Source organism: Mus musculus, chromosome 6 (genome assembly GCF_000001635.26).
Source record: "Mus musculus strain C57BL/6J chromosome 6, GRCm38.p6 C57BL/6J".
NCBI classification, from domain to species: domain Eukaryota; kingdom Metazoa; phylum Chordata; class Mammalia; order Rodentia; family Muridae; genus Mus; species Mus musculus.
The window spans coordinates 101,159,337-101,171,761 of record NC_000072.6 but is presented as its reverse complement, the minus strand read 5'-3'; the positions used below and the strand labels follow the sequence as shown (position 1 = coordinate 101,171,761).

At 43.8% G+C, this 12,425-nt stretch overlaps 1 protein-coding gene across 2 annotated transcripts in view; it reads left to right on the top strand.

Annotated features, from left to right (window-relative positions):
* The window catches only part of Pdzrn3 (PDZ domain containing RING finger 3), a 228,291-nt gene that overhangs the window by 206,136 nt on the left and 9,730 nt on the right, over positions 1-12,425 (top strand). For both annotated transcript variants that reach the window (NM_018884.2, XM_006506405.4), the window contains one exon: positions 2,541-2,628. In NM_018884.2, coding sequence (NP_061372.2) covers positions 2,541-2,628 — 88 coding nt within the window. The remainder of the gene's footprint in view (positions 1-2,540; positions 2,629-12,425) is intronic.

Here is a 12,425-nt window from a genome sequence, read left to right as displayed (position 1 = left end):
TTTCAACCCCATAGCCATGCACTAAACCCAGGCCTGCCTCATATAAATAATTACTGCCGTTTACCAGGTACATAGTACTATGATCAAATACCTCAATAATGGCTTTCAACATAATCCTACCTTCTATGGAAGACATGAATCAGTTCAGAGACTTTAGGTCACATGACATGATGCCCAAACTAATTTCTACTGTGGAGTCTGCGTCATTTTTCTTTATTGCATTCAGCCTTAGTTTTTCTATGCTGTAGTAAGATAAAGATGCAAGTCATACCTGTCTCATGGAAATGTTGAAGAATTTAATGAAATAACATGTGGCTGGTCACTGGGTAAGCCTTCAGTGACGTGGTGGCCATGGCTGTTAATTCAGGAACAAGTCAAAAGTGAGAAAGCTGCCAACACCACTGGCTTAAAGATGCCCGGCTAGATTTAGCTTTTGCCATGGAATGATGCAATCTGAGGGCACGGCCTCTTTAGCTGACACAAGGTACCCCTGTCTTTCCCCATCTCAGCTCCATCTGAGTTCAGGTAATTGCCTGGATGCATTATTTCAAAGAGATTTTCTGCTCTTGCAGAGAAACCTCTGGGCCTTACCTGTTGGATTTCTATTAGTCACCCAGTAGCTGGGGTACCCACACATCTCCTATGGTTCTGTCAAATCCTGGACAAAGGCTTGCCTTTCATCTTGTGGGTTTAGTGGTTAACTGTCATCTGCAACCGGCGCTAATTCCCCAGTTGACAGGAATGAAGTCCCGTGCAGCTGACAGCATGAAAAGGGAAAAGACAGGACCTTCACGTAACACTTCACGTAACCATTCACACAGCCTGCCAGCTCTCAAAGAACTGTCACCCCCTTATTTGCCTATAGAGACAGGCTGCTGTAACTGAGGTCCTGCTCAGCGCTCCCTTTGTCGTCTGTAGGGACTGAGCAGTGTGGAGTGAGGCCCCTTATTTACCTATAGAGCAATATAGTGAGTGTTCCATTATTTACCTATAGACTGGCCTCAGACTGTAGACAGAGGTTTTGCTCAGCTTAAGACAGTGGTGGGAAGGTAGAGTTACCCTATCTCGCCTCTCAGCCATGACACTCTGCACTGTCCCAGCTGATCCTGGGAAGCATCTGGTCCTCTCGCTGAGCATGGCCTTAAAACCAGTTACTTGACACTACAGTCCAGAACTGCTTGAGTTATTGATAAGCCCTTCAGGGCCATGTGTGACTCTCAGATGGTAAACTGTCAGAGTGACAGGCCTTTTAGACCAAACCCCTAATCTCCTCTTAAGTCTAACTAACGTGACATGGCTTATCCCCCGGAGGGAACTTGAGAAATGTCACAAAGTCCAGAGGTCACACAACAGCAAGACTGTGCTGAGGATGAGCAGGGGTATGACGTTGATGACTGAAAGCCCAGAACTTGCAGCGGGATCCTCAGGTCTAAAAGCCCTTTAAGTGCAGGCATAGATATTTGCCTGATTGGTCTAGAAACAGAAGGGCTGCCCTTCCACCCATGTCTGATCTGTTGTTTCAAAACTAAGTGGCTGGGAGGGACTGCCAGGGCCCCCTTGATTGCTGCTTGACCTGTAAAAGTGTGGTACTTTGGAGCCAAGTGCTGTTGGAGGCAGGAGCTTTTCGTCAGCATCTGGTGTGCGATTCAAAGCTCCTCCAGTGCTACTGGCCAAATGTGTTTTAGTCCCCATTGCCCTTGTTCCTGGAGGTTCCATTAACATCATTTCCAGGAGATACTGGGCTCACATTGTTTTATGTGAGGCAGCCTAAAAATGTGTATTCCTGGCTTTTTATGTAGAATGGGGACATACCTGTGAGCAGGGATGTCTGCGAGGACACACACATCACACAGCTGAGCAGGCTAAGCTGTGGAGGCAAATACATTTCTCACCGGGAGATGAATGCAGAAAAAAATGTGAAAATTCATGGTGTCAGCAAATGGCTTAGCAATTTCTAGCAAGGCACTTGAAACTGGTCTCAGAGTCCAGCACACACTTGAGCATTGCTCACATATGAGCTTTCGCCATCAAGGTTAAAAAGTATACACTGAGACACAACAGCAATCAACATGGGCACATCTTCTGTCTAGAGACCAATTGTATGAACTCATGATAAATCCATGATGGTGAGCTAGAGAAGGAAACAAGGCCCACCCTGTCTTTAACCTGCACATTCACTCTTTCCAGAGGAAGTTAAGCTTGGCCAGCATAGTAGGTTCTTTGGTGTTTTGGTTGGTTGGTTGGTTGGTTGGTTGGTTGGTTGGTTTGGTTTGGTTTGGTTTGGTTTGGTTTGGTTTGGTTTTGAGTTCCTAGTATTTTTGAGGATCTGATGGAGGCAACAGACTCTCCCCAGAAATGCTGTTCCTGTCTGTAGGAGCTTACATGGTTTCACATTAGCAGATAGCAGTACTGGGGTGGAGGTGTTAAGAGCTGTATCCAAAGGGAAAGAGATATGGAAGGGATCCTGTACTGACAGTGGCTGGGGATAAGAAAACATGATTATCCAAGAATCAGGGCCTTGACCTTCTGTCTCTCCGCAGGCATCCCGCATCCCATGACTACTATGATCCCAATGACTACATGGGGGATATCCATCAGGACATGGACAGAGAAGAGCTGGAGCTGGAAGTAGGAGCCACAACTTCTTGTTGTTGCTGTTTGTTGTCGTTGTTGTTGTTGTTGTTCTTAGGGAGTCTCTGTTGGGCTCATAAAAAACTGGAGTTCTCTACACATGTAAATGTAGTTTATAGGTGATAATGAAATTATCAAAATCTGTACCTCCTTTAGTAATCCACATGACCACCACCCCTTGAAATGCAGGGTTCAGCTTCTATCTCCTTACATTAATTCAAGACAAAGCCTAACAGTCAGGTCCCCAAAGCAAACTGTCAAGAGGAGGTCCTAGGAACTGGGACTGTGGCTCATTGGTCAAGTGCTTGCTATGTGAGTGCTGGAGTTTGCATCCCCAGGACCTACATAAAAGCCAGGTATGGGGTGACTTGTGTTTATAACCCTAGAGTTTTCGAGAGCAGGGACATGTAGATCGTGGAGGCTTACTGGCTGGGCAGCTTAGCTGAAGCAGTGAGCTCTGAGTTCAGGAAAGAGACCCTTTCTCAAAATATAAAGTGAGTGAAAATAACAGAAGGTGTCATATGGTATATATGCCCCTATACATACATGCACAGACAAGTACACACACACACACACACACACACACACACACACACCCCAAAAGTACTATAAACCTCCTTACCTTGATCATCACTATTTAAATATCTTTTATGTTTGAGATTGTAATATACCCTCATCATTTTCCCTTCCCTTTCCTACTTCTCTTTGCTCTCTTTCACGTGGCCTCTCTTTTCATTGGCTATGGTTTTATGTATTCCTAAATACAACCTGCTTGATCGGCATACTGTTACTTGTAGGTGTGACCCTCATAGTCTGATTTTTGGTATCAGATAACCTATCCATGAGCTCTTCCCTGTGGAAGGCTATTTCTCCCATTCTCCCCAATCCTTAATTGCCAGTATAGCTCTCTGTGTAGGGATGAGGTCTCCTTCCACTTTAGCGTACATCTATTGCTGTCCTTGTTGAGTTCATTGTTTGGCAGTCATGTTGGTGAGACTTTATGGGTGTTTTGGCTAGTTTGTATGTCAGCTGAACACACAAAGTAGACTTAGCTGAAAGGAGAGAAACTTAACTGACAAAATACCTCCCTGAGATCTGGCTATAATGCATTTTCTTGACTACTGATTGACGGGGAAGGCCCAGTCCATTGTAGGTGGTACTGTACTAAGACTAGTGGATCTGGGTTCTATAAGAAAGCAAGCTGAGCAAGCCATGGGAAGCAAGCCAGCAATAGCACCCCTCCAAGGCCTCTGCATCAGCTCTTGCCTCCAGGTTCCTGCCCTGCTTGAGTTCTTGGCTTGGCTTCCTTCAGTGATGGCCTACAATGTAGAAATAAACCCAATAAACCCAACTTCCCTTCCCAACTTGCTTTTCTGTCATGGTGGGAGTTTTGGCAGCAATAAAAAAAAAATCTTAATTAAGACAATGACCATAACTTCTGAAATTGGTAGGAAATTAGGTCTGATAGCAAACTCCCTATTCCCCTGGCTCTTATCATCTTTCCATCCCTTTTCCCACAATAATACTTTAGCTTCAGTTCAGGAGTTGTATTGTAAATGTATCTGTTGGGACTCGGCTATACAAGTCTGTGTTTTGATTAGTTATGGCTTTCTGTAATGGGCTGTCTGTTGCAAAGAGGAGTTTCCTTGATTAGGAATGAGGACTATACTCCTCTAGGTATAAGAACTAATATTTAAAATAAAGTTGGGGACTATGTTGGTTGAGTACTGTAGCACTTGTAGGTTCTCCTCCAGGATCCTTGACTCCATTAGCCCTGAGTAACTTGCTAGGTGTCCAGTGCCAAGCATAATCTTCCTCTTGTTAGATGAGTATTAAGTCCAATTAGAGAGGTGTTGGTTACAGCCACAGTATGTCTGCCACTACTGCACCCTGAGGGTTTTCAGGTTATAGGGCCATGGTTGTTGTTAGAGCACCACTTCTTACTCAAGGACAATACTCAACAATAGGGTGATAAGTAGGGTGACTGAATGTAGCCTACCACCCAACAAAAAAAGAGCTGCCCCCAAAAGCTCCTTCTTTGCATTTCCTAAATGCTTGTCTTAATTAGGGTTTCCATTTGCTGTGAAACGACCCCAGACCAAGGCAACTCTTATCAAGGACATTTCATTGGACCTGGCATACAAGTTCAGAGGTTCAGCCCATTATCACCAAGGTAGAAGCATAGCAGTATCCAGGCAGGGATGGTGCAGGAGGAGCTGAGAGTTCTATGTCTTGATCTGAAAGCCACCAGAAGAAGTCTGTCTTCCAGGGAGCTAGGAGAAGCAAGTGTCTCAAAGCCCACCCCCAAAGTAACACACTTCCTCCAACAAGGCCACACCTCCTAATTGTGATATTCCCTGAGCCAAGCATATTCAAACCACCTTGGTGCTTTTGACACTGCCATAGAAATCCACAGCTCCCCCAAATATTATAGGGGCCCAAGAGCCTAATGCCATAAATACCATACATTATCCTCTATTGAGTTAATTGAAAAATATCACATTCTATTATATCATTCCTTATACTTTCAGGAAACCATCATTGAATAGTTCAATGTGTCTTATTATTATTATTATTCCACGCTTATGTGAAAACTAATTTTGTAGAGCAGGGTCAAGACAGCACATGATACTGTCGGGTAAACCCTTTAGCTCTATGTAAAAAGTCAGTCAGAGGAAATCCACCCATTCATATTTTATCTACTCTACTGGCCCAGTGCTGTGCAATCTAGGCTGCCCTGCTGAAGAACAGGTGCTGATTAGCAGTGGAGGCTTCTTTCACAGTAGAAGCAGCTGGATAGCCTAGAACAGATGTTTTCTTCTTATATCCTTGAGAGCTACCTGGTTCTCACTGCAGAACAAGATGAAGGTCAATAAAAGTATAGAATCAGCCAACAAAAAGGGATGCTCACTGACAGCTAGGTATGGGCACAGCTTAGCATTTTATTCGTGAAGCAGCTAGCTGCTCTTCCAGGACACTTGACTACACCCTCTTCCAACAGAGGGCTCAATGGTCAAGGGCAAAACTAAACAGATTTCATGAAGGATATAAGCTCTTGAATGTTGGGTTAGCATGGTGAATACACCAGGAGAGTGGGAGGGATACAGAAGACAGCTGCCGCAAACCTCTTTGCTGCACTTACTGGATCTGTTGACATTTATTCCTTTATCTGGAATTCTCTAGATACTGTAGAAGAAACAGTGTCCTCCCAGAAGAGTGACAGCCATCATAACGGGAACAAGGAGAGTCTTCTAGAAGCTTCCAAGTATCTCAGAAACTAGATTTCTGAAGTAGCGTAGACATTGTGGCTTGGGGTATTTAGTTAAAGTTAGCTTCACACCAGTGGGTTCTTTTGTCCCTTTGAGGAGCTGATGGAAGAATAGTCTCACCCTAGAAACATCGTCCTGTCTGTAAGAACTCAGATTTATAGTTCACTGAAATTCTACAATGCCTGCCCAATTTGGACCACTCTCCCATATGACATTTTTCCATTTCTGGTTATCACCAGAACTGTAATTTGCTTTTAATTTCTCTTCAGTCCAGTTAATTTCAGCTAAGGTAGTTTCTATACCACTGCCTCAAGTAGAAAGTTGGCATCAACTATCACAGATAAAAGCTGTGCACCGAATACAAGACAGTGTTATTAAACCCTGTGTTCACTGTGTATGCCTTCTAATGACTGGGCACCCACTGCAGCTCTCTTTATCTTTTCTAAAGAGATTGGGTAAATATCAACATCATTAAGCCGGCCCCAAAATGATTCTTTCTACCTAAAAGACGCAACTTTGTCAACATCAACAACCTAAGAGCCTCTTCAGTGTCTAAGAGCCTCATTATTCAGGGTATGATATAAGAACCAGCAGCCCTGCTGCCTCTTAGTTTTATAGAGCCTTGGCCCCTAAAACTATAAGAGAGTCACAAATTCACAAGGTCCCCAAATGTCTCAGTCCACAGTTGAGTCAAAGGCTGTGACCTAGAGGCCATGGGTTCAGGTAACCAAGCCCAAGCTTCCACATCTCCTTGTTCTCATGAGTTAAACCAGTAAGGTGTGGGTTCTGGCACATCATTCAGTGTGGCACCAGCATATAGTGCCACATCACTAATGCCATCCATAGTGTCCTATACAATTATCTCAGGCTAGAAACAGATGAGCCCATCCCCAAGATATGTGACAGGGCAAAGAGACTTTCCACCAAAAAAAAAAAAAAAAGGCAGAGACAATAATCCACATCATTGGAATACTCAGAGTATTTTTGTATTAATATGCATGTATTTATTACTCTTTGCTTTCTTTAATTATCTATCATTAGTGTGTGTGTGTGTGTGTGTGTGTGTGTGTGTGTGTAGGTGAGAGACAGAGATGGGGGAGGGAGGAGAGAGAGAGAGAGAGAGAGAGAGAGAGAGAGAGAGAGAGAGAGAGAGAGAGAGCAAGCTGCACATGTACCATGCCATACACGTAGAAGCCAGAGAAAAACTCTATGGCATAACTTCTCTCCTTCCACCTTTATGTGGGGAATCCAATCCCAGTCGAGAGACCTGCACAGTAAGCACCTTTACCAGCTAAGCAGTCTGCCTAGTGCCCCGAGCCCAGCCATCATGTTATTTTGGTGCTAGGAGAGTTTTCAGTCATGCTCATTTAGAAGTCTATTCTCCGTTTCTTTCTGAGCATTTGTTACATCTAGTCTACCATTTGCCACTTAGAAATACACCATCAGGAAGCCACCATCCTGCTCACTGAAGGAGTCTCTAGACCAGTGGCTCTCAACCTTCCTAATGCTGTGACCCTTGAGTACTGTTCCTCTTTGTGGTGACCCCCAACCATAACATTATTCTCACTGCTATTTCATAACTGTAATTCTGCTACAGTTAGGAGCTGTAATGTAAATGTTTTTGGAGATAGAGGCTTGCCAAAGGGGTTGAGACCCACAGGTTGATAACCACTGCCGTTGGCCATCAGGATCCTTGGACATTAGCTTAGCATTTCACTGAAGAACCAGCAAATGGACATGCCCATCTGTGGTTCTTTTGAGTGGTGGTGACTCCTAGGTCCTGCAGGTGAGAAGGCTGATTCCTCCTGTGCTCTCTTGGTCGTGATGGGTTTCCTCAGTTAAGCACTGGCTCATATAGTGCACCTTGAGCTTTTAGAGAAGCAACTGCCCTAATTCATGAAGTATAATGGCAGAGAAGGGAAACCCACGGGGCCAGAGTTGGATAGTCTGGTGCTGGAGGCTTGGTCTCTAGAAGGACCATGTGGAGAACTAGGCAGACCTTTAAGGAGCTGGGCCTGGTGGGTAGTAATTAGGTCATGGGGCCTTTGCCTTTAAAGAGATTAAAGAGACTCAGGGGAGGCATCTGTTCTGATGAGAGGGGATTGCTATAAAGTGACCCTCTACAGTTAGTGTCTTGCTTCCTAGTAAACCGTGTGTGTGTGTGTGTGTGTGTGTGTGTGTGTGTGTGTGTGTGTGTGTGTATGAGAGAGAGAGAGATAGAACACATGTGTCCACCTGTGATATAGCCAAGCAGATCCCAAAAGCATGCTTTTGAACCTCCCAAATCATAAGGTACAAGAAAGAAAGAAAGAAAGAAAGAAAGAAAGAAAGAAAGAAAGAAAGAAAGAAAGAAAGAAAGAAAGAAAGAAAGAGAGAGAGAAAGAGAGAGAGAAAGAGAGAGAGAGAGAGAGAGAGAGAGAGAGAGAGAGAGAGAGAGAGAGAGAGAGAGAGAAAGACAAGACTTCTGTATAAAGACCCTAGGCCCAGGTGTTCTCTTACTGCAGCATAAGGCTGATGGAAACATGCAATGTCCTACTGATGGTCACTCTGGGGAATCTCCATTAGGAAACAGTGGCTGTACCTCTAGTCCATGGCTGGGTTACATCTGCAGAAGGATATGGAAACAAGTTTACTTGTCAACTTGAGAGTTTCAGCAAACAACCCCCTGCTGAGACCTGAGTTTACTGCAGCAGACCTAGTCTTCAGAAAGACACACAGCCACTGTCCCTGCTCCTCACGGGAGTTCTTAGACCTGCTGGCAGAGTCTCTGCTAGGTCCCCACCTGCCTTGTTGTAGATGCTGGATCTGATTTCAGAAGGATCAGGTTTGTCTTCAAGTAGAAGGCACGTTCTCAGCATAATGCTTAGCACCCATGTTGAATGAGATAAAAGAGCAACCGATCCATGCCTATTATGTGTGAGGAAAATATATACAAGCGTGTTGGGATGTTATCAAAGCCAATGCAGAGGGGAAAACAGATGTTCTTCCTTTTAAAGTACACAAAATGATCATATTTAGGTAAGTGTCAAATCCCTGTTATTGTGAAATTGCCTCGCGTTAAAGGGCTTATTCCCAAGTATACCCCAGAGTGAAGCAGCTGAATAATTACCCCTGAATTTTCAGGTACTGAACACCTGCTCCAGGTCTTCCTGCAGGCAATTAAAAAAGAAAATAGATGTCTGATGAAGTTTTTTTTCCCCCTGTACTCTATTGTTTTAATTTCCCCTGTGATTCTGCAGTAGCATCCTATCCAGCCTGTGAGCTGCTGTCACCTGCATTGTTTTGATGATGTCCTTAGAATACGAGAAAGAAAAGGCCAGCTACAGTTTTAACGAGGAGGGGAGGGTCCTGATATGATTCTGATTTCTCAGAATAACAGAAGTAGGCCAGATGGGAATTGTGATGATCCTGGAGATACCTTGGGAAGACTGTAATCTATCGAGAAATGTCTCATTAAAGCTAGGAGGCAAAAGGTGAGTGAGTGCTCATTCAAGGAACACGGTGTGGTTCCGACTCTGGTTGAGGTGGCCTCCTCTTAAGTTTCCCAGAATCACAAGAATCTTCAGGATTCTTTCTTCATATGTACGGCCATCTAAAACCAGGGCCTTGGCATATCAGAATTTCAGCCTTGCCTAGCATCACGTCGTTGAGAGATGTTTGCTGAATTGTGCTATAGGCCAGTGGCACAAACATCCACATCTGTTCTGATGACCCTGGTAAAGGACAAGCCCCATTCAAGAGTGGGCTCTTCTGCTGCCCATGCCCAAATCGTGTCTGGAACAGTCTATGGCCACTACTTTGGCACCTAAGTATTTGCTGAAGGGAGGAGTAAATAGTTTGGTATAAGGTTTCAAGTAAAACGATGATCTTTTTAGACACATCACTACATGAGTACATATAGGAACAGTTTAGATGTCTGACAGCCATCTTGGATCAGTAAGGTAAAGGAATTATGAAGAAGTGGCAGGGCTTCTTGTGTGTGTGTGGGGGGGGGGGTGGATAAACCATTTGAGTTAAGTTTAGGGTTTCTTCCAATTTAACTTGCTGAGGCTGAAACAAAGACCTTGAGTCATGAAGGTGGTGTGTCCCTCTTAATACTGCTAATTGGAATACCATGTAAGCTTCATCTGAAATGTTAGACTCAGCTACTCATCTTTATCAAATAGTCCATCTAGACCAATAAGCAATGGGACACCAGGGATGGGAATGGTGTACACCAGCTAATGCTGATGCATTATTCATACCTGTCTGATTAATGGTCATCTTTGAAATCCTATCTCCGTCATCACAACAGCTGTGTATTGATAACCTCTATGCCTTCAACCATGAGCTCAGCAAGGCTAGGCTTCCTTCCTCAGAAGCAGAAATACATGTTGAAAACTGACCAATTCCCTGGGAACTTTGAGCAATCTCCATTCTTACCAAGTCTCGTTTAAGAAAGGACAAGTGGCTGGAAAGTTTGATCAAGAGAAGTTGGCACCTGTTTGCTGGTGAACAAGCCGAGCTTATGTTTTCACTAGATTTTTTTTTTCTACCTTACAATCTCAAGCTCATTCAATTTTGCTGAGACCATACCATCCCTCCATGGTTAGACTGGATGCTGCTGCTATTATGTAATCCATTATCTAGCTGTGAATGGCTTCCTGCCATTGTCAAGCCAAGTTAAAACCATGGGTCAATGCAGACCCAAAGACTGTGGAAAATTAATCCTTGTGAGAAAGTGACATTTCCTTTTCTGAAAAATTATCAAAAACCTGCTGAGGTCACTCTGGCTCAGCCACAGCCTCTCCTCTGGCGTGGAGATCCATTCCAGAGAAATAGGGGTTAAGGCTAAACTTATCATAGGCTTTTGCCAAGAGTTTCTAAGAATTTCCAAATAAACATGAGAAACTGATAGCCCAATGCCAAGCATATGCCTGAACCCCAGATGCCCCTGTTTATTGTTTACCAAGTAAATTGCCAACACCAGTTATCCACTACTACCAATCCTTTTAGAACAAGATGTAAACTGGCTCTCACTGTACCACCCTTCAACAGGAATGATGCTGCCATTCTTGGGCTTAAAGGTCAATCAGGTTGTAAAGTTTTGTTTCATAGGCAATTGAAGTTGGTGCAGAAGAGAGAACTTTGACACAAAGGCAAGTGTTTCCAGTTAGAGCATATGCCTCCCCTGCTGAATCCTTAACAATGATGATCACTGCCTCATGCTGGAGCAAGGTGGACCACACATCCATGTCCAGAATGGAGTCTAGGCTTTATAGCCTCTCAGTGAGATCCAGCCAAACTGAGGATGGGACTGTCTCCATGAAAGTCTGTCCTGGGAGGACTGGCAGCAGGGCTCAAAGGCTGAATGCTACGGTGATCTCTGCCTCAGTCTGCTGCTGTAAGGGACCATGTGTTCTAAAACTACCTCTAACTGGGAACAGCCATAACAAAAGGACCTTAGTCTCTACCTGCAGATTTTTGAAATGGCAGCTATTGTAGCATCAATTTCAGGTTGAGCACCCTGTGTCCTCAGATGCTTGGGACAAACAGTTTTGCAGATTTTGAAATATTTGCACATAGATGATGAGGTAAAGGTGCTAGAAAGCGGGTCTAAACGCAAATCTCATTTATATTCTGTATATATCCTATACATATAGTCCAAAGCTAATTTTAGATGACAATTTTAACTCACTTGCTCTTTAGTTATGAACACACACATTAGATAAGACGTAAACTTCTCCATGTGCCCACATTATTGTCAGGGTTCAACCCAAGAACTTTGAGATGTTGCTTCGTTTCAGGCAAGGAATGGGCAGCCCCAACTTGCTCGTTGAAAGCCAACTTAATAGCAACACATCAAGTGTTTGAGTGCACTTGTGTGATTTAATTATCAGGGACACTGATGAAAATACCATAACATGGCTCAGGGTATTTTATAAAAATATGAATGTACACTCACATGCAGAGACCAGCAGTCAGCTTCCAGTGTTTTCCTTCGTCTGCTACCGCCTTAAGTTTTGACAGTGTCACTCTTCCAGCTAGACTAGCTGGTCAGAAGCTTCCAGGTCCTCTTGTCTCGGCCACACCAGTGCTATGGTTAAAAACACACATACAGCTTGCATGTGTGTGTTGGAGATATGAGCTTAAGTCCTCATGCATAGATAGCAAGTACTTTACCCACTGAGCCATCTCTTTGGTACTTTCACGATATTTTCTATTTCAGCTTGCAATTTTGTACTAAAAGTCCCCCCCCCGTTATAAAAAGTTTAGAATACAAATTTATATATTGCCGAAAAGGCAAAACCACACAAGCTGTAAGATGAGCTAAACTCTTTTAGCTTAATTCTTCTACAATTTTGTCAAGTAAGACAATGGCCCAAAGGCAGAGAGATGCTTGTCATGATAGAATTTACCACTCAGTGTGAGGTGCTGACATATCTGGTGCCCAAGATAGATAAATCTAATCCTTTTCTTTGTAGGAGAGGACCCTTTCTCAGGAGGCCTACCCAGAAACCCCTCATACACTTCAAAGTTCCTTTC